The 20,959-nt window shown below is 44.2% G+C and overlaps 1 protein-coding gene across 11 annotated transcripts in view; it reads right to left on the bottom strand.

Annotated features, from left to right (window-relative positions):
* The window catches only part of ARHGAP10 (Rho GTPase activating protein 10), a 352,159-nt gene that overhangs the window by 330,423 nt on the left and 777 nt on the right, over positions 1–20,959 (bottom strand). For 5 of the 11 annotated variants that reach the window (XR_012435153.1, XM_005556040.4, XM_074040568.1 and 2 more), the window contains exon 1: positions 3,729–4,096. The exons of 5 other annotated variants lie outside the window; for them this stretch is intronic. Coding sequence is in view for 4 of the 6 variants with exons in the window: in XM_005556040.4 (XP_005556097.3) it covers positions 3,729–3,882 (154 nt within the window). In the remaining 2 variants the exon portion in view is untranslated. Of the gene's footprint in view, positions 1–3,393; positions 3,664–3,728; positions 4,097–20,959 lie in introns of those variants that run through there. One more of the 11 variants, XM_065545567.1, reaches the window with a different exon arrangement.

Raw genomic sequence — 20,959 nt, 5'->3', positions numbered from 1 at the left:
CTTTTCCATACCTGTTTAGTAACAGCAGACTCACTAATGAGGGCCCCTTCGGCGACACACACACACAGAGCTAGACAATTTAAGTTTACGACAGAGCATTTTATATCACTGTATTAGTGCTTAATAACTGTAAGGACTATTTGTTTTAAAAAATATTTCTCTACAGAACAAGGTACACTTTCTCAAGACTGCCTAATGTAAAATTTATGAGAAAAGCATACATGGCTTATTGCTGTTTCTGGCAACTGTGCTATCTACCTGTATGAATCATAAGTAACTGAAACTACATAGACATCACGAAGGCTTACAAAAGTTTAAATTCCATCGAAAGAACACACTGGTTATTCTAAGAAAGGAAAGTACTTTAAAAAGAAAACTAAAAAAGCCATTTGAACAACGAATTCATTGAATTGAGTGAATAATCTCCAACTTAACCACTGAAATCACTGGCTTTTCTCTCTGGAGTTCCTCCCCACCCTCAGTGCTATCTCCAAATTCACCCTACACACAAATGTGCAATACTGTCTCTAAACCATCTCTTTGCTCTTATGTCAGCCTTCTTGAAAAGCCTTCAGTAACTCTCCACAAGATAAACTCCACATTCCTAACTTTGCTTTTATGGCCCTCCATAATCTAAAACTGACCTCTCCATTCATCCCAGTCTCCCACTCCCTGAAAAACCACCATTCCAGCAAACTAGTCTCTTCACTCTTCTCCAAACACTGCGAATGTTCTGGTTTCTTCTGGTTTCCAGTATGATAAGGTTTTACTCCTTATCACCAGTGAGTTCCAAAACTTCCAACAAACCTCCTCCACTCTAACATACAAACCCTTGTCCCTGGAAAAGTTAGGATACTTGTCACTAAATTTTTAACCTTGTAACAGGTATGTGTCTACATCCTTTATTTCTTCAAGAATTTAGCACAGTGCAGTAAGGAGTTCAAAAATGTTCCTTAGATTGAAGTAAATTCAACTACAGGACAATAAACTCAAGGGCAAGGGCCTCTACCCTATTATAAATCTGTATCTAATTCCAGTATTTAGCAAATTGTAGGTGCTAAATATTTGCTGATTGCTCTCTAATTGAACTCAGCAGTAAGCCTTCAGGTCCCATAAGCCTCAAAACTCTAAATATTTGTGGAAGATTTCAAAGTGTCAAGACATCAAAATTACATACTGAAATCTTCCAAGAATGTAATGCACACAGGAGACACCTTGCAGGGCAATTAAAAACAGAAATCACTTAAATACACAATTCTCAAAATGCTCAAAAGGCCATTTTTGTAAAACAAAATGTAAAATATCTGGAAATACAAACAATCTGACCTAATGGGTTTTATTCTTTCTGTAGATCCTCCACCTAATGTCATTCCTTGACTCTCTGATGTTATACAAAAGCTCAACTGGTTAGGTGAACCATTTACCTGGACTGCAATTTCAAATAACCTCATCAAGCCATTTTCAAATACTGCAGAACCTTATTAGTTTCCCGAAAAAGTACGCAGGGGAAGCTGAACGCAAAAAGAATTATGAGACCTGCTCAATTTTCCTATGGCCAAGCCCTAATCGGTGAAGAACAATTAAACTCAGGTCCCCTGACTTTAGTCCAAGGCTCTTCGTCTTTAGTAGGAACTAGAAGTAAACTTTATGGAGCAAGCGGGAAAAGGCATGTGAGCTACAGCTGTGTTCCTGTCACCTTCTGGGAAAGAATTTAAACAAATTCTTAATGAACACAATGAGAAAAAAAAAAGAATTTCCAATCACTCTCAAAGCATGATTACGAGTTATGTTTCTTATGCTAAAGGATGATAATCAAAAGGAGTAAGATACCAATTCACAAATTCAAGAAAGTCTACAGTCTGGAGGAAGGCTGACATCTGGCCCCCCAGATGCACTGGATGCTGTTGGAACCTAAAGCATGTTTCCTGATGGCAGGAAAGCTAATATGCTGTCACCGAAATAGCTTTCTACCAGTGGCCAAACTGGCTTTGCCCTCTGCCTCTCCCCCACATCTCTCTAGCTCAAGAGGGAACTACTACAACCAATGAGAGAGAAGGTACATTCCCTGGCCACTGACTCTGATTAACACCAAGTTACAGAAAAAGTCCTCAGTCCTCATTCTCGTGTTCACTCTGCACCCCCGCCCCCAACTCCTCCTTTCTATGCTCACTCCTCCATATGTATAGCCCCCCCTACTTCCCACCCAACTCACATACCAGATGTCAAGGGCCTGGAGAGCCCTCAACCAAATAAGCCCACTTGTCACATGTCCCAGAGTCCCATTTCTGATTCAAACAGCAGAGACTTAAAAACAAAACAAACAAAAAAACCCTAAGTGAGTCCCAATCCTGATTTTGCAACACCAAAGAGGTCAGAGAACCAAAAGGAACCTTGGAGATCATCCAGAGAAGTTGAGTGACTTGCTTCCAAAATTACAGGGATGGCTCACTAAATTCTTCCCACAGAAATGTACTTCAACTTATTCATTAAATGCATGTTTACTGTAAAAGGTACCATGCTGGGTGCCCGAGACAGTATGTTCAATATGTTTTAACAGCCCTTAATGAAAATTGGGGCGGGGCGCGGTCGGGAAAACAGTGAGATGGGGGATTTACCCCAGAGGTGGTATCTACAAACAAATGTACAAGGGACGAACACTTAAGGCTGAGAATTACTGAACTGAGAATCTAGGTGAGTGATGAAGGCCCTAAGAACCCAGCCCCTCAAGGCTAGATACCGCCCAAGTCCCTACTGTATGGGCAGGTCTTTTAAAGAGGAAAAGGGGGCATTCACCGCCATCCTCCAAAGGCGTTATGGATCCAAGGGATGGTCAGGCTGCCCAGCTCCTCACTGGAGGTAATTCCGCCCCATCTTCCAGCAGCATCACTCAGTATTTCTGCATGAATTTTGGCCCACTCTCTCCTAGAAAGACTCTCAACTACACTAAAATACAGTTAGCTCTCCTATATCTCAAGTCTTCTTCCGAGTTTAAGAGACAGAGAAGTTCAGGGGAGGAAGGCACCAAGCCTAACCCGGGTGGAATTCCCTATTTGCAAGCAGTGCCCGCTTGGGCTAGAGGGCAGGCTATCCGCTCGCCCTTCCAAACCCCAATCTTTGAACCTCCTCAGCACGGGAGGGGAGGAATGTGCGGAAGCAGCATAAAGCCAGGTGGACTTTCTGGTTTGGCACGTGAGGGACCTGGAACAGAACTGTCGGGGAACATCAGACAATGAGAGAGAAAAGGTGAAGCTTAAGGGGACTCCGGAAAACTCAACACCCCCGCAGGGTTTCAAAGAATCCCCAGGAAAGTTCTTTTGAGAAGTCACAAAACAAAACTAGGCAAACAGATGCCAAGGCTTTGAAAGAGATTGTAACTTTAGGCAGCAATGAAACCTGACTCCGGGCCAGGAGAGCCTAGGTTCGGTTCAGCGGAGCGCGCAGTCAGCAAGGGGTGTTCGGCGGCAGTCAGGCGGGGCCCACGGGCAGCAGCTAGTTCCCGCCGACGCAGAGCTGCAGGGGCGGGAATGGGGTCTCGCCGCGCTGCCTCGAGAAGGAATGACCCCAGGGACCACCCCCCTGGGGTTCCGAGCGAGCTGGGCTGGTCCGAAATGAATTCCCCGTTCCTCTGGCTGCTGGCCCCGGACACGAGACCCTCCGCCTCCTGCCGAGAGAGGCTCCTCCCCGCCTCGCCACGCCGCAGCCCCGTCCGCGCCCGCGTCCCCGCTTACTTTTGGTCGCAGCGATGAGGTTCTTCCCGTCCTTGATAAGCTCTTTGATGAACTTGTTGGTCCTCTCGAGTTCCGCTTCGTGAGCGCGGATCCTCTCCCGGAACCACGGGCTGTCGAGGTAGCAGTCGCTGAACTCCAGGGGCTGCAGCCCCATGACGGCAGCGGTCGCGGCGCGGTGCGCACGGCCGCGCGCTCCTGCCCGAGCCGGGCTCCGAGGCCGCTGCCAGGTGCGGCGCCGCGCGTTCAGGCAGCCCCGGGGAACTAGCAGGCCCGGGCGCACGGCGAGCGCGGCACGAACATGTCCCGCAGAGCCAAGCCCTGCGACACGGAGGAGCGGCCACCGAGACCAGCGCAAGCTGTGGCGCCCCAATCCCGGCAGCCCCCGCCGAGCCCTGAGCGCCCGCGGCCCCGCCCCTCCCGGCCCCCGCGCGGCAGACACTCCCCGAGGCGCCGCCCGGCCGGGCCCGCGCTCCCGCTCGCCCCCTTCTCTTTCCTCCGCCTTTCTTCCTCTCTTCTCTTTCCTGGACGCCTCTTCCTTCTCTTCCACACGCGCAGCCGCTCCTCCTCTTCCTTCCGAGGCGTCCCCGGGCTAGAATTTCGCCCCGCGGCTCCCTTCCACCCCTGGCGCGCGCCCCTCCCCTTTGCTTGGGCTCCCGGGGCCGGGGTGACTCACAGTCGGCTCCCCGCTGCACGGAACCCGACCGGGACCGAGAAGGAGCGTCTTAATTGCAGTCGTTAGTCCCCGCAGGCGGGCGACATAACTCTGAAGCGGCTGCCTTGCAGGAGGAGATGATTAACTCATTTATCTCATGTATCCTGGGAAGCCCCCCAACCCCCGAGCTAGGAACGAACTCGCACGTGGGGCTCTTTTCCTTGTCCCGGTTCCTTTCCCAGTTTAAAGTGAGATGCGTGGTAAATCTCCGCTTGAGATCGAAGCCTTACAATGGCAAGAGCGTTTTCTTGGTGGCCCAGCAGCTCCTATTATACTTATCTGCGTATCCGCACTAAATGAGTTAGGTGAAGGGAGAGGGCTGGCTAAACCACAAAAAAGTTGTTTCTGTTGTGTTCAGCACATTAAATTTGCTTGGGTAGATAGAGACGATCTTTATTATTCTAAAAATAACCACCGGAAAACATGCCAGGTAACGTGGTTTTCACCGCGTGGGGGTGACTATCAATGAGAATTTATGTCAGTGCCCTCAAAAAGCCTGTTTTGTGTGTTCTGAAACAACTCCAGTGTGTCCCCAAAAAAAGTTAAGGCATTTGAAAGTATTGAAATGTATACCTTAGGCCAGACGCGGTGGCTCACGCCTGTAATCCCAACACTTGGGGAGACGGAGACGGGTGGATTACCTAAGGTCAGGAGTTGGAGACTAGCCTAACAGGGTGAAACCCCGTCTCTACTAAAAATACAAAAATTACCGGGGTGCGGTGGCGCGTGCCTGTAGTCCCAACTGAGGCAGAAGAATCGCTTGAACCCAGGAGGCGCAAGTTGCCGTGAGCCGTGATCGTGCCACTGCACTCCAGCCTGGGCGACAGAGCGAGACAATATCTCAAAAAAAGAGTATTTAAAAAAAAAAAAAAGTTCATTAGAGTAACTTTTCATAATCGCAATTTATTAAGCAATTATTATGTGCCGGGCACCCACTAGAAACTCCATACATCTACAAACTCGCAATATAGACTTATATAATGTGATGGTAATGTTAACGAGAAACTTCAAAGTAATTTACTCCTCAAGATGTTCAGACTCTTAGCTGGGTAATTAATCTGTTTGGACAGCATGTTGTAGGAGGGTAACCCTCCCGAACAAGTTAAATAAGCCTCCTACTCAATAAGCGCTTTTGTTACAAAACAGCACCAGGAGTGCCTAACCCGCAGATAAATATTATTACTCTAATGTCCATCCTCCAGAGAGTTCAAAGTGTCTTACAAATAACTTTTAGGCGGTGAAAGCTTCAGTTCCTGCTAAAACCAGCAGGAGACTGGAGTCTACAGAAGAGAATAAAAGAGGCAAATAAGGGGAAGAAAGACAAGAGAAGGGGTGTAAACAAAAGTGAGGGCCTTGCGAAACAGCCAAACACTGACCACACTCAATCCTCAGAACAGAAACCCAAACTTTTTCTCATAGAGGGACTTGCTGACACTTCTTTAATATTCAACATAGAGGTTACCATGGGACCCAGCAAGTCCACTCTTATATACCCGAGAAATGAAAATATATGTCCACGCAAATATTTACGCACTAATGTTCATAGCAGCATTATTCATAATAGCCAAAAAGTAGAATCAACCAAAATGTCCTTCATCAGCTGTGTAATGCATGCACAAAATGTTTATGTTCATAAAATGAGGCCGGGCGCGGTGGCTCAAGCCTGTAATCCCAGCACTTTGGGAGGCCGAGACGGGCGGATCACGAGGTCAGGAGATCGAGACCATCCTGGCTAACACAGTGAAACCCCGTCTCTACTAAAAAATACAAAAAACTAGCCGGGCGCGGTGGCGGGCGTCTGTAGTCCCAGCTACTCGGGAGGCTGAGGCAGGAGAATGGCGTGAACCCGGGAGGCGGAGCTTGCAGTGAGCCGAGATCCGGCCACTGCACTCCAGCCTGGGCGGCAGAGCGAGACTCCGTCTCAAAAAAAAAAAAAAAAAGAAATATTAATCTACAATAAAAAGGAATGAAGTACTGACTTGTGCTACTGCACAATGAACGGTGAAAACATTATGCTAAGTAAAAACCCAGCTGCAAAAGGCCATATATAATACTATCCATTTATATGTAATGTCCAAAACAGGTAAATCTATAGAGGCAGAAAGATTAGTGGTTGCTAGAGACTGGGGGATAGAGTGGAGGGTACATGTAGTCAGGAGCTTATTTTCAGGGTGATGAAAATTATTAATATTTTTATTTTTTAGAGAGATAGGGTCTCACTATGTTGCCCAGGCTTTTTTCAAACTCCTGAGTTCAAATGATGCGCCCACCTTGGTCTTCCACATTGCTGGAGGTATAGGAGTGAGCCACCGAGTCTGGCCGAAAACAATTTGAATTTAAATTTTGGTAATGGTCACACAACTCTGAATATACTCAAAATCACTTAATTGTACATGTTAAATGGGTGAATTTCTTTTGGTCTGTGAAATATATCTCAATAAAATTTGTTTTAAGATGAACTACTCTAGAACTGCTTCTCCTCCTTTAACACAGTAGACTCCAAGCTGTAAAAACTCTGGCTTATTCAGTGTGCCCAGTTCTTTAGATGTTTGGAGAAAAAAAAAAAGCTGTTTAAAACAATGTCAAAACATCATTAAAAACATTACTTATCACCTCATACATGTACACCCAGTGTTAAAGAGCTAGTGAATATGAATCTTAATTCATTACCGAATAGGTCCACAATAATAACCATGAGTGGAGGGGCCTGATTAATTTTGTTTTATTCAGCTATTCCTAGGCAGTGTCTGGTAAGTGATCAGTAAATGTGGAATGAATAAGTATAACTAAGTGAAGAGAAATCTCTGTACAGTGGACAGTGGAAAGATAGATATTTAGGAGGTCCAGCTCCAGCTTTACTGTTTAACAGTTGTGCAACCTTAGCAAAGGTAATTTTCTGTAAACTTCAGACTTACCATCAGTGAAACGGAGATGATGACATTTCAGCTGCAGGTTGCTTGAGAAGATTGAATTAAATTGTGTTTGTAAAGTGCCAGTTGAAAATTATGATAGTGATGAGACTCAAGGAAGAAGGAGGTGTGGAGGATGGGCTGAAGAGAGGGATAAGAGCGAGGAGCAGACATTACATTCCATCAATGTGGGAAAGATTTGCGGAGCAGGAGAGCCCTTAAATCATAGTTTTAAACCATGTAAGACAGAACTCGAGAAAAGTGGCCACAAAAGCAGATGCTACTGAGTTTCCAGGTTTCATCTTAATCAATTATTCCCACAAATATTTACTGATCATTTATATGTATTAGGCACCATATTAGGTGCTCGTGATGCAGTAGAACACAAAACAGTGTTTTTCCTCACTGTGCTTTTGGTCTCTGGAAGGAGACTGACCTCATCCTAGAAGAAAAAGAGAAATCACACACATATATATCCAATTGAAAATTAAAGCGCCATGAAGTAAAGTGAATAAGTTATACTTATTCATTCCACATGTACTGATCACTTACAAGACACTGCATAGGCATAGCCGAATAAAACAAAATTAATCAGGCCCCGGTTATTATTATGGACCTATTCGGTAATGAATTAAGATTCATATTCACTAGCTCTTTAACACTGGGTGTACGTGTGTGAGGTGATAACTGCACTTCTACTCAGTGCTTTATAAAGTTATAAAGAGATGTTATAATTGGAAGAACTGATAGAGATTTGGGATGGGTCGAGGAAGGCCTCATTGAGGAAATGATATGAAAATGATAATTTAATCAGTGACCAGGAATATCAGTAGGAGTTAACTGTTAAATAGGGTAGGAACATAGTACAGACATGGGACCAGCCTGTGCAGGCCCCTGAGATGGCACATTCAAGAGATGAACAGGTCAGGTGGCTGAAGCCCAGTGAGAGAGACTGGCTCACAACAATGCCAGGTGGTGGAGGATAGGCAGGGGTCAGATGGTGCAGAGCCTCTAAGTCTTATTTAGGATTTGAGACTGTACCCCAACGCTGTTGGGAGTCTTTGAAGAGTTTCATGCATGTGGTAAAATAATCTGGATTGTGTTTTCTCTCCCTGCTATGTGGAGAATGGAAATCCAGACAGAAGGTGGTTGGAGTTGTCTGGGCAAGAAATGGAATAGCTCAACCCTCCAAGGCAACCCTCCAAGGAGACGGCAAGAAATAGACAGAAATGAAGTATATTTTAGAAGGAGATTGTGGGTCTTGACAATAGCCTGGATACTGGAAATGAGGAAGAAGGGGTCGGCGGCGGCCCCCAGGCTTGTGGCATGGCAAGTTAGGTGGATGGATATGCCACTTACTGAAAGGATGAGATAAGAAGCTGGCATGGCAGTGTTGGTGATGACTGGGATGGAAGGATGTGTTTCTGTGTAAACTCATGAAGTTTGAGATGCCTGGGAGACATTCAAGTACATAAGTCAGCTAACACCCAAATGGCATTTTTTTGCTTTACTCGGTGCTTGGATTAGTTAGGGATTTGAATCAATGCAAGCTGGTCAAGTTTTAGTCTACATGACATAGAGGTTAACGTACAGGAAGCCCTTGACGTAGGTTCCGCTGCATACGACACTGTAGTTTTTGTGTTGTTGTGATGACTCACAAAGTAGCTACCTATAAAGTTAAATATGGGTCTACCCTATCCTTGGATATGTTTCAGGTTGTGAGTCAGAATTAGGTTCAGACACATTATAACAGAAAATCCAAAATCACTGGTTTTTCAACCATAGGGGGTTTATATTTCCCTCTCTCTCATAAAAAGAAGTCCATGATGCCAGAGTCCCCAAGGAAGCACTGGCTTCCATCCTCAGTGTCACCTCGTGGTACAAGATGGCTCCTAGAGGTCCTTCTGGGAGGAAAGAAGGGAAAGGATAGAAGGGCCCCTGTCCCCACTGAATCAGCTTCTTTTCTCAGTATTCCTGTGCATCTCACACAACATTTTATTTTTTATCTCATTGACCAGATCTTAATCAAATGGCCACACCTCCCTGCAAGGGAAGATGAAAAATGTGATCTTTTCCCCAGGTACATAAGTGAAATCTGAATTTTCCTACAAAAAGAAAAGGGATAGTAGATTCTGAGCAGGAACCTAGCAGTCTCTGCTGCAGGCAGACGCCTTTGTGAGTGAGATATATAAACTACAGCTATGCAGAAAACTAAATTATGTAATTAGAAGAAATTTAAAATAAATTTTTGAGTCTCTTGCAGACTGTGTAAAGCTGCTTTCTCTCACAAGTATTAAAAACAAAACACAAAAAGAAACAAAAATGCCAAAATAACTTAATAAATTATTGAAACACGTCACTGAAAACCTCCACAGAGAGGCAGTTGAAACTTCTGAAGCAGTTCTCAGCACTCCAGCTCCATTTCTCTGTGATTCTCTTGGCTCTGCCTGCCTTCTGGGAATTGACTTCAGCCTCCAGAAAGCTTCCTTCATGAGAACCAAATAGCGTCAACATTTCCAGGCTCACCTATTGGTGAGACAAGACCCCTTCCTGAGCTAGAAAGTTGCTCCCTTATCACAACTACTTTAATCTGGGAATCAAAGCATTTCAGGAGACTGCTATTCCTTGAGTCACTTGGACCCGGAGGCTTGCCACTCAATTTATCACTGAGCCCAAGAAGGGGGTAATGCCAAGTAGCTTGGGCCATTAAGGGTCGCCTTTGAGCATGGGGCAGGCTGATCCAACAAGGTATGACGACACTACACAACGAGTTTGTGAACTAGTAACCTATAAAAGTATAATGGTGATGCTTATACAACAATGTGAATATACTTAATGCCACTGAACTGCACGCTTAAAAAGAAAGCATAATGAAGGAAGAGTAAAGGACTCTTGCATCTCCCCCTGCATGTCACTCCTCTTCCTATAATAACCTTTTCTTTTTTTTGAAATGGAATCTCCCTCTGTCACCCAGGCTGGAGTGCCATGGCGCTATCTCAGCTCACTGCAACCTCTGCCTCCCTCCCGGGTTCAAGTGATTTTTCCGCCTCAGCCTCCCAAGTAGCTGGGGTTACAGGCATGTACCATCATGCCCGCCTAATTTTTGTATTTTTAGTAGAGATGGGGTTTCACTATGTTGGCCAGACTGGTCTTGAACTCCTGACCTCAGGTGATTCACCCACCTCTGCCTCCCAAAGTGGTGGGAATACAGGCATGAGTCACTGCGCCCAGCCATACCCTTTCCTTAAAGACATATTGTCTCACAGAATAATAATAATGGTCCAAATGTGTTTGACATTTTAATTACACCTATATTTTTAAAAGAACCTTTTTCTTCACACCACCCCTATTGAGAGTTTGTGACTAGCAATCTGAGTAATGAAATTTGAGAAAGGCTATGCTGTGAACACTAAGCTGGGTATGCTCTACTGAGAGTCACCCCAGGATCTCTGTATATTCCAGGATTGCAGTGGGTGTGCCAGTGTAGTGTGGTGTGCAGAAACTACTATTTGTGCTGGGTGTGGTGGCTCTCGCCTGTAATCCCATCACTTTGGGAGGCTGAGGCGGGTGGATCACGAGGTCAGGAGTTCGAGACCAGCCTGGCCAATATGGTAAAACCCCGACTCTACTAAAAATGCAGAAATTAGCTGGGCGTGGTGGTGTGCGCCTGTAGTCCCAGCTGCTCGGGAGGCTGAGGCAGGAGAATTGCTTGAACCTGGGAGGCAGAGGTTGCAGTGAACTGAGATCGTGGCCACTATACTCCAGACTGGATGACAGAGCAAGACTCCATCTCAAAAAAAAAGAAAAGAAAAGAAAAGAAACTACTACTTTGTGTCTCCAGCATTTATTGAGCACCCATTATGTGCCAGGTACTATGCTAGAACTGGGACAGCAATAGCATAAACAAACAAACAAAAACCCAGCATGATTCGTGATCTCATGGACTAATATCCTCCAATCAGAGTGAAAGAAAATTTATCAAATCATTGCAAATATAAATGTCAAGTGAAATCTCTGGTGAGCACTAGGAACAAGCCTGCTATTCGGGGGCCTTTGGACTATTCTGAGATGTCAGTGAGGATGTGACAACTGAGCTGAGACCTGAAGCACCGGGAGTGAATGGACAGAGGTGAAGTGGATGTGATGTGCAGAGGGAAGAAGCGTTCCCAGAGGAGGTTTTGTGGAAGAACCAGTACAAGTAACTGAAACTGCGGCCATGTGGCGGGAGCACCATGGGCCGAGAGGAGGCTGAAGAGGGAGTGAGGGCCCATCCTACCTGCCGAGCACCAACCCTGCTTCTATCCTTGAGAACACTGAGCGTGGGCTTCGGGCTTCCCTGCTTGTTTCTCAGGAGAGCTCACCTTTTCCAGTACTTCTGGGCATCAAAGCTTGGAAGAGTTTAGGACCTCAAGGAAGTTTTAGAACTAGTACGTTTAACTAGGGATATTTGGTCAGCAAATACTGATTGAGTACATGGGGTGGGGAAAGCACTGTGGTAAGCAAGTGCTAAGATGAAATAGTCCCTCATCTCAAGCGTTTACAATCTGGTATACTCTAGCCATGCAGAATAAGCTGACAAGAGGGTAATTCTAAAACAAAGCACACTGCTGCTTCCTCCAGCCAGCATGACAGCCTGGCTGAGAAGTGGGCGTTGCTACTGAAACTGGGATAGGGAAGAGGGAGGATGGGTATGTGGGGGAGATTCTTCAGTCCTCCCACATTGAAATTCATATCTTCTCAGCTGGGTGCGGTGGCTCACGCCTGTAATCCCAACACTTCGTGAGGCCGAGGCGGGTGGATCACTTGGGGTCAGGAGTTCGAGACCAGCCTGGCCAACATGGTGAAACCCCGCCTCTACTAAAAATTTTAAAAATTAGACACCTATGGTGGCGTGGGCCTGTAATCCCAGCTACACTGTAGGCTGAGGCAGGAGAATCACTTGAACCTGGGAGGTGGAAGTTGCAATGAGCCAAGATCATGCCAAGGCACTCCAGCCTGGGAGACAGAGTGAGACTCTGTCTCAAGAAGGAAGGAAGGAAAGGAGGAAGGAAAGGAAGTAGGGCAGGGAGGGAGGGAGAAAATAAATTAATATCCTCTGAAGAAACGTAAGACTCTTATCTTTTCAGGGTGGAGGTAGAAGAACCTGGTTCAAGGAGATGTGGGTCAAGGCACACAACCAGTACTTGCCCCAGGTGGAGTCTCCTGTTAGTGCAATCACTGCTTCTGCCATCCCCAGCTTTTGGAGAGACTTAGCATGGAAAGGAGGGAGCTGGGTAGATCACATACAGTAATATATGAGCACACACTGCATATAGCAGCAGGCATTCCGCACTGCCCATAGATCTCTCAGACAAATGCTGCCCTCCTTCCTATGACATGTGGATCAACTGACCGAAGAAGGAACCTTGCAGTTTGTTTTATTCAGATATCAACTGAGATTTTTTAAATGATGGAGGGAAAGAGAAGAGCTCTAAAGAGAATGTTTTTCGCAGCACTCCAAACGTCCCTTCTATGACCCAGAGAAAGGTTTCCACAAGGTGACTTTCAACCAGGCAAATATCCAGCCACTGGAAATTCAGCCTGCCACTATTAGAGGCATACTCTCAAGAGCCCACTGGCACCTCAGTAAAATAGAAAGTGAAAAAATATAAAAATGTGTGTACTTATCCTTTGACCCAGTAATTTCAGACCTGACCATTTACCCTAAGAAAAGGTTTTTGTTATGAGACAGAGTCTCTCGCCCTGTTGCCCAGGTTGGAGTGCAGTGACACAATCTGGACTCACTACAACCTCTGCCTCCCGGGTTCAAGCAATTCTCCTGCCTCAGTCTCCTGAGTAGCTGGGATTACAGGTATGTGCCACCACACACAGCTAATTTTTTAATTCTTAATAGAGACAAAGTTTCAACATGTTGACAAGGCTGGTCTCAAACTCCTGGCCTCAAGTGATTCCCCTGTCTCGGCCTCCCAAAGTGCTGGGATTACAGGCGTGAGCTACCACACCCAGCAGAAAATAATTTTTTAAATGTATATGCTTGGCCGGGCACAGTGGCTCATGCCTGTAATCACAGCACTTTGGGAGGCCAAGGCGGGTAGATAACTCCATCTCAAAAAAAAAAAAAAAAAAGGCCAGGCGTGGTGGCTCACACCTACAATCCCAGCGCTTTGGGAGGCAGAAGTGGGAGGATCATGAGGTCAGGAGTTTGAGACCAGCCTGGCCAACATGGTGCAAACCCATCTCTACTAAAAATACAAAAATTAGCTGGGTGTGGTGGAGGACACCTGTAATCCCAGCTATTTGGGCAGCTGAGGCAGGAGAATTGCTTGAACCCAGGAGGCGGAGGTTGCAGTGACCTGAGATCTTGCCACTGCACTCCAGTCTGGGCAACAGAGCAAGACTCCATCTCAAAAAAAAAAAAAAAGTATATGCCTAAGGCTATTTGTTGCAGGAAAGAAAAAAAGAATGCAGCAGCCACTTAACAATTAGAAAATAGTAAAATAAATCAGCATATATTAACTCAATAGGAATCCTGAGTTTATGTGCTTTGATGCCATTAAAATGATAGTTTTTACGCTAAATAATGGACACTGGCATTTTGGAATGCCCAGCATTCATTCCCACTTCCCAACATTACCATGATTTCCATGAGGGTAATCATTTTTCCCACATAGCATGTAGTCTTGGTAAAATTCCTGTGCCTGCCTCATGCTAGGGAAACCAGAGAGATCCCTAGAGGTTCCTTCTATAAATCTTTCCTCTCAGACCTGCCACAGCCAACGGCTGGGCACATGACCTAAGCTTGGCCAACCAGACTTTCTCAGGACTTTGACTTTTGAACGTAGTAAAGCACTGACAGAAGAAACAGACTGTGAAGAAAAAGACAGAGTTCATCTTTTCCAGCCAAGAGTGTTGAAACAGACCTGCTGCCGGGCAGGCTACCAGGCTTCTTCCAAAGCTGGTTCTTCAAGGCTTCCTTAACACCTCCATATGCTTCAAATAAAATACCTTTTTGCTTAAGTTGAGAGAATCAGTGTTTCTTCCATGCAACTATAGATTAGTGGACTCCTAGATTGGTAGTAGAAGAGAAAAGACCTTCAGGGAAGTCATGGGGTGTTTAGAATCGATTATCTGGCTGAGATTGAGCAGAAAACAGAACACTCCCATTTACATTCCAAAAGGGGAACCTGGTGGTTCATGGCACACACTAGAGAAACAAGTCATTAAGTTATCATCTTAGATTATTTAGTTCTAAGTAGCATGGCCTTAAATCCTCTTTTGTTTGGAACTGATCTGCTTTATACCTATTGTCCTGGCATGCCCTTCGTTTGGCCTATTTCCCCTGGATTTTGTGTGTCTGTTTGTTTTGTTTTGTTTTTTTTCTGAGACAGAGTCTCGCTCTGTCGCCCAGGCTGGAGTGCAGTGGTGCGATCTCAGCTCACTGCAAGCTCTGCCTCCCGGGTTCACGCCATTCTCCTGCCTCAGCCTCCCAAGTAGCTGGGACTGCAGGCGCCTGCCACCACGTCTGTTTTTTTTGTTTTGTTTTGTTTTTGTATTTTTAGTAGAGACAGGGTTTCATCATGTTAGCCAGGCTGGTCTCGATCTCCTGACCTCGTGATCCACCCACCTCTGCCTCCCAAAGTGCTGGAATTACAGGCATGAGCCACCGTGCCAGGCCTTGTTTGTTTGTTTGTTTGTTTGTTTGTTTTAAGAGACAAGGTCTCCCTCTGTTGCCCAGGCTGGGGTATCATGGCCTAATCACATAGTTCACTGCAGTCTTGAACTCCTGGGTCCAAGTGATCTTCCTGCCTCAGCCTCCCAAAGTCGTGAGATTACAGGCATAAGCCACCACACCTGGCCTGGATTTCTCATTTTTAAATGGGGTTCTACTACAAATAATGCATGGAAGCTTTTAAAAAGAGGCCAGGCGTAGTGGCTCACGCCTCTAATCCCAGCACTTTGGGAGGCCAAGGTGGGCAGATTACCTGAGATCAGGAGTTCAAGACCAGCCTAGTCAATATGGCAAAACCCCATCTCTATTAAAAATAGAAAAATAGCCAGGCATGGTGGTGGGTGCCTGTAATCCCAACTACTTGGGAGGCTGAGGCAGGAGAATCGCTTGAATCCAGGAGGCAGAGGTTGCAGTGAGCTGAGAATGCACCACTGCACTCCAACCTGGGCAACAGAACAAGACTCTGTCTCAAAAAAAAAAAGGCCAGGATGGGTTTGCTGGATCATCACTCTGTGTTTTTAACTCCTACCATAGTCTCATCTAATAGTGTGCAAGACACATGTGCAGTGAACAGAGTTCTCACTTTAACACGTGGATAATCTGACAGATGACCAAGGATAACCCATTTCTCTCCTTTTTTTTTTTTTTTTTTTTGGAGACAGAGTTTCACTCTGTTGCCCAGGTGAGAGTGCAATGGCGTGATCTCGGCCTCAAAGGTTCAAGCGATTCTCCTGCCTCAGCCTCCCAAGTAGCTGGGATTACAGGCATGTGCCACCACTCCAGCTAATTTTGTATTTTTAGTAGAGATGGGGTTTCTCCATGTTGGTCAGGCTGGTCTCCAACTCCTGACCTCAGGTGATCCACCCGCTTCAGCTTCCCAGAGTGCTGGGATTACAGGCATGAGCCACCATACCCAGCCAACCCATCTTTCCTTTTCTGATGTTTCCAGAAGCAAGGTAACCAACACTTATTTTTAAGAACAGTAAGAAGGATACTTGCTGATAAAATGAAGCTCTCTGAGATGCGATCAGGTAGAGACAGCTACTCCTTCCAGTATTACTGGCCAGAGGAGAAGCAGTTGATACTGCTAATCTTGCTGGCTATTTTAGTGTACCAACTAGTTTCAGTGAGGCCCGGGCAGTAACCTGCAAGATGAACGAAGTTGCCAGGCCAGTCAGCAGGGTCAACAGGAAGCACAGAAAATTACAGGTTGAGTGTAGATGTACAAGAAAGTGGAGGCTGAGCAGAGCTGCCATAGAGCACATAGAGAGTGATCTGAACCCTATTGCTATAGCTATTTGTCCTTTATTATATTACGCAAATCTACAGCTATTAAAATGCTTTATGATTTGGTAATACTTTTTTTTTTTTTTTGCAAAACAAAAGCTTTTGACAGAAATGTGTCAAAGGAAAGAATGTATATTTAATGAAGAATGAAGTACTGATATCCCATTTCTCAAAAAAGCTGCTCATGAATTTTGTAAAGAGTTTTGTTTGTTTGTTTTGAGATGGAGTCTTGCGCTGTGACCCAGGCTGGAGTGCAATGGCATGATCTCGGCTCACTGCAAGCTCCACCTTCCGGGTTCATGACATTCTCCTGCCTCAGCCTCCTGAGTAGCTGGGACTACATGCGCTCGCCACCACACCCGGCTAAATTTTTTCGTATTTTTTTAGTAGAGATAGGGTTTCACCATGTTAGCCAGCATGGTCTCGATCTCCTGACCTTGTGATCCGCCCACCTGGGCCTCCCAAAGTGCTGGGATTACAGACGTGAGCCACCGCGCCCGGCCTGTAAAGAGTTTTAACATTTATCATCCACCATAGGGTTTCTTTTGTGACATGACTAATCACATGAAAACCAGAGGGTCCAGGGCTGCTGGAAAGCATCAGCATCTACTTCAAAAAGTAGAAGTTATTAAGAAAGGTAGGCCCAAAGATGGCAATTTAACATGTTTAGCTACAACAGGATGTTTGCATACTACTCTGTGAAATGTGACTTTTCACTTACGTCAAATGCTTGTTCTTCTAAATTAATTGTTTTATCTTCTTATTCCAGGATTTCTTAAGTAAAAATGAAACATTAATGTGTGATCTCCATTAATAGAAAATAAAACTTTGGGCCGGGTACAGTGGTTTATGCCTGTAATCCCAGAACTTTGGGAGGCCAAGGCGGGTGGATGATGAGTTCAGGAGTTCGAGAAAAGCCTGGCCAAGATGGTGAAACCCCATCTCTACTAAAAATACAAAAATTAGTTGGGCGTGGTGGCATGTGCCTATAATTCTAGCTACTTGGGAGGGTGAGACAGGAGAATTGCTTGAACCCGGGAGGTGGAGGTTGCAGTGAGCCGAGATCGCACCATTGTACTCCAGCCTGGGCAACAAGTGCGAAACTCTATCTAAGAAAGAAAGAGAGAAAGAGAGAGAGAGAGAGAGAGAGGGAGGGAGGGAGCGAGGGAGGGAGGGAAGGAAGGAAAGAAAAGAAAAGAAAAGAAAAGAAAAGAAAAGAAAAGAGAAAAGAAAAGAAAAGAAAAGAAAAGAGCTTTATACAATGCAGATGTGAATGAAGATACAGAGACTTCTGGTACTCAACCATATCCAGTTCTCTCTTCTAGGGCCCAAGGGAGGGGTAGACTTTCTAGCCCCTGCTGTGTTACTTATTTTAACTGTGTTCTTCTGGCGCTAGTGGAAGTGACTTGTGTGATTTTTTCAGGCCAAAGCATTTAATTTCTGGTGCAAGGCTCTCCAGTATGTTCATGTCCTGCCTTCGTAACTGTGAAATCCTGCTGTTCCCAATAGAAAATCTACAAAATATTTGGACCCTCTATTAGCCTGGAACTCTGAAAGACTGTGTGATGCAGAGACACTCACTGACTGGCACAGAATTTGTAACTTGAGTGAGAAATAAATTTCTGTAGTGAAAGCCAGAAGATTTTAGAGTTGTTTGTTACCACAGAACAGCCTTTCCTATTCTGACTAATTCATTCGAATTCCAATATTTGAATGAATTCGAAAGAGGGAAGAGTACTACTGATGGGACTGAACATCATAGCAAAAGAGTGGCAAAATTGAAGAAACATTTTTAACTTTTTCTTTGTTTTTTTCGTGGGTATAGAGTTTCTATTGGGATAATGAAAAAGTTCGTAAGTGGATAGTAGTGATGGTTGTACAACCTATGAATGTACTTAATGCCACTGAATTATACACTTAAATATGGTTAAAGTGGTAAAATATGTATTATGTGTATTTACCACAATAAAAAATTACCAAAGAAGGGTTTTTCTACCAAAGTCTTCCATTATCGGTAAGAGTTAGAAAAACAGGCACTTATATATTGTTGGTGAGACTATACATAGGTACTTCTTTCTAGATACAATTTTGGTGGTGCTTATTAAAAGACTTTTGAAATGTTTTGCCCTTTGATTCATTTATTCCTGTTCTGAGAATTTAACTAAATTTCTAAAAATAATTTACAAAATTTTATGTAAAATGATCATAACTCCTGCATGATTTTAAAAAATAATGACAGGCTCACACCTGTAATCCTAACACTTTGGGAGGTTAAGGTGGGTGAATCACTTGAGCCCAGGAGCTCAAGACCAGCCTGGGCAACATAGTAAAACCCTGCCTCTACAAAAAATAAGCCAAGTATGGGGTGCGCACCTGTAGTCCCAGCTACTCAGGAGGCTAAGGCAGGAAGATCGCCTGAGCCTGGGAGGTGGAGGTTGCAGTGACCTAAGATTGCACCACTGCACTCCAGCCTGCAAGACAGAGAGAAACCCTGTCTCAAAAATAAAAAGAGAGAGAGAGAGACCATGTCTTGATATGTTGGTCAGGCTAGACTGCAGTGGCTACTCACAGGCTCAGTCACAGCCACAATCTTAGCTCACTGTAGCCACAAACTCCTGGGCTCAAGCAGTCTTCCTGCCTCAGCTTCCCAAGTATCTGGGACTATGGAACCTGCCACAGTGCTTGGCTTCCCAGCATGATTTTTATAAGGCAAAAATTTAAAACAGTTTAGACTTGACCAAGATGAATTGCTTAAGTAACTAAGAAAATATTAATATAATTGAGCACTATGTGGATCTTTTAAATTATAGTGTAGGAGAATACTTAATGACATAGGAGAAATGCTCCAATATAATGTTTAGTGAAAAAAGATACAAAGCCTAGGTCTTAAGTTGAGTAATGAGTTCTTAGATGTTGAGTTTATTAAGTTTTATTACTTAGATTTATGTAAGGTTAGTTTGACAGCATTAATTCTTAATGAATCTATGCTGACTTTTTTTTTTTTTTTTTTGAGATGGAGTCTTGCTCTGTCACCCAGGCTGGAGTGCAGTTGTGTGATCTCGGCTCACTGCAACCTCCACCTCCTGGGTTCAAGCAATTCTCTTGCCTCAGCCTCCCCAGTAGCTAGGATTATAGACATGCACCACCACACCTGGCTAATTTTTGTATTTTTAGTAGAGACGGGGGTTTCACCATGTTGACTAGGCTGGCTGGTCTCGAACTCCTGACCTCATGATCCACCCACCTCGGACTCCCAAAGTGCTGGGATTATAGGCGTGAGCCACCACGCCTGACCCCCATAAAATTACTTTCTAAGACTTAACCTTAGTTGCATGATTACAACCCAAGTTCTCTCAATATCTTAGGATATACTTTATCTGGGAATAAATTAAATACATTATTAAAATAACTAAGTGTTTTAATAAATTTCCTCTTATTTCTCACCTTCCTTGGCTTTAATTTCACTCTTGACCATTCCTCTTTTAACCTTTCCATTTGAAGGTAGTTATTGAGAGAACAGAAAAAAAAGAGACATTAGTTCTGCTTTCTCTGCTATCTTTTCAATATTACATCATCTTTCCCTGAACAGAGTCTTTTTGTTTTTGTTCTTGTGTAAGATCATGACCTTGAAAAGATTCTTCTGGGGATTTTTTGGTTATTTTTCACACCTCTAAACTCATCCTGGATTCTGCTTTTCCTGGTACTATTATTCAGGAGTCATGCTGCTGTCTCGTATCAGGTAAATTTACACATCTGTCCATGTTCTCATATTTTGTATTCAGTAGAGGAATGCTTCTACAGTCACTCCTGGTTTTTTTAGATAACTCTCTTTTTTTTTCTCCCTCCATATTGGGATTATTTAAGACAACAGTATTTAACCTGAGTTACAGGAATCCCCAAAGATATGTAAAGACTTTCTGAGGACAACTGGTATGAGTAATTTATTTCCAGATCCTCAACTTCTATTTCTTTTTCCCAAAATTGATCCGCCTGAAAAAATGTTTTGCAAATTCTCCTTTTCCACCTCCCCTTTCTCGTTAACCTTTTTCCCAAGGAAGAGGAGAAGGTAGAAGAGAGCACTGCAAATTTATTTATCCTGTATCTTGGTCTTAAGATATAAAAATATCCATAGTACCAAAGGGACAATTTGAGATATTTTTTCAACTAGAAACCGTCTGTAGGAATTAACCCACCATCGTGCTTTTTGTCTTTCCCTTCCTAATGCACATTTCTGTTAAGGACAAGTCATAACCTTAGAAACTGCCCCTTTAAGAATTTCTGAATATATATTATGGGGTGAGGGAATAGGAGTAATGACAATTTCTCTTTATTGATTTGCCTCTCCCATCCCTAAGTATAATGAAAGAATGCATGATTCTTGAGGAAGATATATGTGAAAGCAATTAAAGACAGTGTCTTTTAGAAATGCTGAACACTAAAAATGGCTCTCCTTTTTCTCATTTGAACATAAGCATTTTTTCTTTACCCCCTTCAATCTTCTTTCCCAAAATGTGTCGTCAGCTGGAAAGAAAAGCACTTTGAACAGATTAGTCATGCTAATTATTTAAAATATAACTGAAATGTCTTCTAGTAC

This window comes from Macaca fascicularis, chromosome 5, assembly GCF_037993035.2.
Source record: "Macaca fascicularis isolate 582-1 chromosome 5, T2T-MFA8v1.1".
Taxonomy (NCBI): domain Eukaryota; kingdom Metazoa; phylum Chordata; class Mammalia; order Primates; family Cercopithecidae; genus Macaca; species Macaca fascicularis.
Note: the sequence above shows the minus strand (reverse complement) of the source record. Positions and strands in the feature narration are given on the sequence as shown.